Source organism: Cucurbita moschata, unplaced genomic scaffold (genome assembly GCF_002738365.1).
Source record: "Cucurbita moschata cultivar Rifu unplaced genomic scaffold, Cmos_1.0 Cmo_Scf00027, whole genome shotgun sequence".
NCBI classification, from domain to species: domain Eukaryota; kingdom Viridiplantae; phylum Streptophyta; class Magnoliopsida; order Cucurbitales; family Cucurbitaceae; genus Cucurbita; species Cucurbita moschata.
In genome coordinates this window covers 1,148,174-1,152,363 of record NW_019268543.1, presented here as the reverse complement: position 1 = coordinate 1,152,363, position 4,190 = coordinate 1,148,174, and the positions used below count along the sequence as shown (strand labels likewise).

General features: G+C 35.6%; 2 protein-coding genes across 4 annotated transcripts in view; one reads left to right on the top strand and one right to left on the bottom strand.

Moving 5' to 3' along the window:
* LOC111462737 (mitogen-activated protein kinase homolog NTF3-like) overlaps window positions 1-1,635 on the bottom strand; it is a 4,611-nt gene extending 2,976 nt beyond the window's left edge. The window contains exons 1-3 of one of the 3 annotated variants that reach the window (XM_023106455.1): window positions 1,305-1,633; window positions 1,166-1,251; window positions 531-956 (exon numbers count right to left, since the gene is read on the bottom strand). In XM_023106455.1, the coding sequence (XP_022962223.1) occupies window positions 531-953 (423 nt within the window). In that variant the 5' untranslated portion in view covers window positions 954-956; window positions 1,166-1,251; window positions 1,305-1,633. Of the gene's footprint in view, window positions 1-530; window positions 975-1,165 lie in introns of all 3 variants that reach the window. The other 2 variants (XM_023106456.1, XM_023106453.1) reach the window with 2 other exon arrangements.
* A 2,048-nt stretch (window positions 1,636-3,683) lies between these two features.
* The window catches only part of LOC111462599 (cyclin-T1-3-like), a 7,093-nt gene continuing 6,586 nt past the window's right edge, over window positions 3,684-4,190 (top strand). Inside the window, exon 1 of the mRNA XM_023106228.1 lies at window positions 3,684-3,967. The gene's annotated coding sequence lies outside the window, so the exon portion shown is untranslated. The remainder of the gene's footprint in view (window positions 3,968-4,190) is intronic.

The window sequence follows — 4,190 nt, the reverse complement described above, 5'->3', positions numbered from 1 at the left end:
CCCCCCCCCCCCCCCCCCGTTCAGGGCCCAGTGTTCTCACTGTCACACCGCTCGGTGCCTAGCTCTGATACCATTTGTAACAGCCCAAGCCCACTACTAACAGATATTATCCGCTTCAGTCCACGTATCGTCATCAACCTCACAGTTTTATCTTCTAGAGAGAGATTTCAACACTCTTATAAAGAATGCTTAGTTCCCCTCTCCAACCGATGTGAGATCTCACATTTAGCTTGATAAAAGAACAACCAAACGCTCGGGGTAACATCAAATAAAAGCTATATATCAGCTAGAAGGTTTCTTTCAATTTCGTACAAAATAGTAAGAAAGTTACTATACCATTCCACATTCTGAATGACCAGCGATAAATAACACGAATCCCGGGTCGGGAACAAATTAGAGCAACACGAACCGTTCGTTTCAGTTAAAACACACCACCAAGGCAACAAACAGAACAATTTGTGGCTGATGAACAAATAAATAGGAACATTTTGCTATACACTAACTGGACAAGGAAGCTAAGAACAGCAAACCTGAAAGAGAAAATACTGGCAGTGATCATTGGTAAGCATTTGAGAAGACTTAATAATCTGATGTAAATCAGTATCCATCAGCTCATAAACCAAGTAAACATCTTTGAAGCTTCTCCTATGGATAGGCATCATCACATCTTTCAAACATATGACGTTTTCGTGCCGAAGATGTCTAAGGAGCTTCAATTCACGCAACGTTCGGAGGGCATCGATACGATTCTCGAATGCATTATGTATCCTCTTTATAGCAACTTTCTCATTGGTTTCCCTATTCACAGAAGAACACACTATGCCATATGCCCCTCGCCCAATAGGCTTGATGGGTACATATTTAGTATCAATCTCAAACAATGTCTGCCACATTGAATAGTAATGCTTTCCTTGAGATCTAACCCCATTTGGAGGCTCAACTGGGGTCGCCATACACTGGAAATCAAAGGAAAACTAACAGAATTTACTTCCTAAATAAACAAATCTCTATGAATACTAAACAAAACCAGCAAGAACATGATTATGCAACTATGAACAGCTAGAACGAAGCTCAACAAAACCAGACAGATGTAAGGTACAACGTCAGAACAGACAAGGAACACTCGTGTCTAAGTGAAAACTACAGAAACGAGCTAAGTTCTTACCAATCACCACTTGTTCTCAAACGAGCAAAGTTCTTTCCAGAGAAGAAACGGCAGCGAAGTCCTCGTTCTTAGTTCCCTGCTACATCACTTTCTCGTACTCGCAGCCACACAAACTCCAAGCATGAAACAAATTACCCCAGCTCAAAATTAGGCCCCAAAACATAGAATCAGAAGGAACAGAAGAACCCCAAGTGGAGGAAGGGGGAAAAAACCCCTAAATTAACAGAACCCCAGCTCAAATTTGAAGCAGAAGAGCGTGGAATCGAGTGATTTGAGAGCGTGGGAGTATAAATTCTTGCTAATTCGATCGGGTTTTCAAATGGGTCGCCGTCATCTAGGACTGCAAATGATATCTCATGGGTTCAAATTGAGCCCCATGCGCTGGGAAGGAGATTCGCTCTCGACCGAGGCAGCTGCGATAAGGACATGCGTGTGGCTTGATGGATAGCTTTCACGCGCGCGGGTTTTGATTCCGCCTTCATTAACTCATGTAATTTGGTATCCAACATAATCAATGCTCTTGATTTGGATTATTACCCTCTTCTTCATGGGACCCATTTTCTTTACACTGATATCGATATGGATAAAGCTAGATTTTTACCTTCCCGATTCCCTCCACCAATTTCTTGTTCAACTTTTTTTTTGGGAATAATTGTAATTTATACGCTTCTTTTTTTCTTTTCTTTTACTAGATTATAAAATATAGCCCTTAATTTTTTTAGAAGGGCATCAGCTCACGCACTCTCGCCATTGTTCTTGAAGGTTACTACCCCTCTATCGGATGCCTGAGGGAAGGCGGCCGGAGGGTCATCGTCGGAGTTTGATTCGAAGCTTTGAGGTGGGCTGTGTTTTAGTTGTTAGACGAATACGACTCTCCACAATGGTATGATACTGTTCACTGACTCTCCACAATGGTATGATACTATCCACTTTGAGAATAAAGCTCTCATGGCTTGACTCTCCACAATAGTATGACACTGTCTACTTTGAGAATATGCTCTCATGACTAAGCCCTCGTGACTTTGCTTTGGGCTTCCCAAAAGACCTCAACTCGAGAGCTTATTTTTAGATTATAAACTTATGACCATTCCCTAAATTAACCAATATGAGACACTTTCATCCAACATTGAACAGTGGACATGGGTCTGATGTGGCTTATTTTGATTGGTTGACAAAAAACACGTGGACTCCGGTCATTTTTGTTTAATTTTTTGGTTTGGTTTTCTAAAAAAATTAAAATTTTATATTAAAAAAATGTCAAATTAATGTTATTATCTAAAAACTATATAAGAGCATTAGGATTAATTGTAATTATAATTACACTCTCTATTATAGTTGCAATTAAATACGAAATATTACTCAATTTAATGAATACAATTATTCCTCATTGGTAGTTACAAGATTATTATTAAAAATATTTTGTCATCTAATTAATTTAATTTAAGAATTTGTTGTCTTGGAATTGCCACGTTTTACTTTATCGATAAATGAAAATTTTCAATATGTGACGTGTAATTTTCAAAAATTTTACCATTTAACCTGTAAAAATTAATTAATAAATAAATAGATTTAATGTAATATGATTATAATTGTCTAAATAATTAAAACCAATAATTTGATTTCTGGGCCACTGGGTCGAATATTTTAACGGGCCGTCCAGTTACAAAAAGCCCAAATTTCTTTCCCTCTTACCCCATCGGCAGCCATTTCACGGGCCATCTTAAATCTGAAAAGCCCAATAAACTGTTGGGCCGTGGGCCCATATCAATTGGGCTTAGATCCAATTTGGATTCATCCGGAATATGCATGTATCCAACCCAACTAGAAATGTCCACGAGTCGGGATAAGACTTCTCCATCCCTACCACTTATTTCGTTTATTATTATTTTTTTAAAATAATTAATAAAAATTTCTAAAAAATCAATATATTTCATAAACAAATATATATAAAATCTTCTATTATTTAAATTTTTAAACATTCAAATTTTAATACTACAACATAGTTTTTAAAACTAAAAAAAATATAATATTACATTTCAAAATTAATAATAATAATAATTATTGTTTTTTTTTTTGTAATATAGCCAATTATTATATATTATTTTGAAAATATATTTATATTAAATCGTGGGGAATTAGTGGTCCCCACCCCATTTATCTCATAGAAGATATTTACTACGCTCTACCAGATTTAAATTAAAAAAAAATATATATTTATATTAGTTTTAAGATAATTTTATATAGTATATTTAGGAGTGGTTTTAGAATAAGCATTTTTTGATTAAAAAATTATTATGTTTATTATTCGTGTTTAATTATAAATATTTTAATGTTTTGTTCCATATTTTAAAAAGCGATAATGACACTATTAATCATGTTTTTTTGAATTAACGTCGTTTAAAAATTGTAAATATTGGGTTCGTAAATAATTTGAAAATAGATAAAATATTAAAAATATTAAAAAGATCACTTACAAAACCTTATGTATTTAGAAGTAAATAAAAAAGGAATTTACAAAACCTTGCATTATCGATAGCTACGATTTTGGCGCGGCGGGTTGTGTGTTACATTCTACCCTCGAACATCCTCTGTGTTCGCCGCCAAGAATTTCATTGATCCATCGACTAAAAGCTTTTGCGTGTTTGCGTGGTTCCGAAGCAACGAGTCAATTCAAGTCCAGTCCAATCTAGTGTTTCTGCAGCTGTTTTCTCCCTACGGTGGCCGGAAGTTAGGGTTTCCGGTGTAGCTTGAAGCTGCTCCGCTTCCAACCCGGTATTCTCTTCTCTTCTGGATATTCATCAGGTAATTCATCTTCCTTACCTAATTGTTCCCCCTTTTTTGGTTCCTTGATTGCTTGCGGCGGCAATGATTTATGGGTTGTTTTAGGATTCGTGGAATGGGTTGTCTTTATAGTGAGAATGGTTCGAATCTGAAATTTTGGGGGTTTTCACTAAAAGTTATTAGCTTGTAATTGGAGTATTTAGACAACCTTTTTTTTTTTTTTTTTTTTTTTTTTTAATTTTTT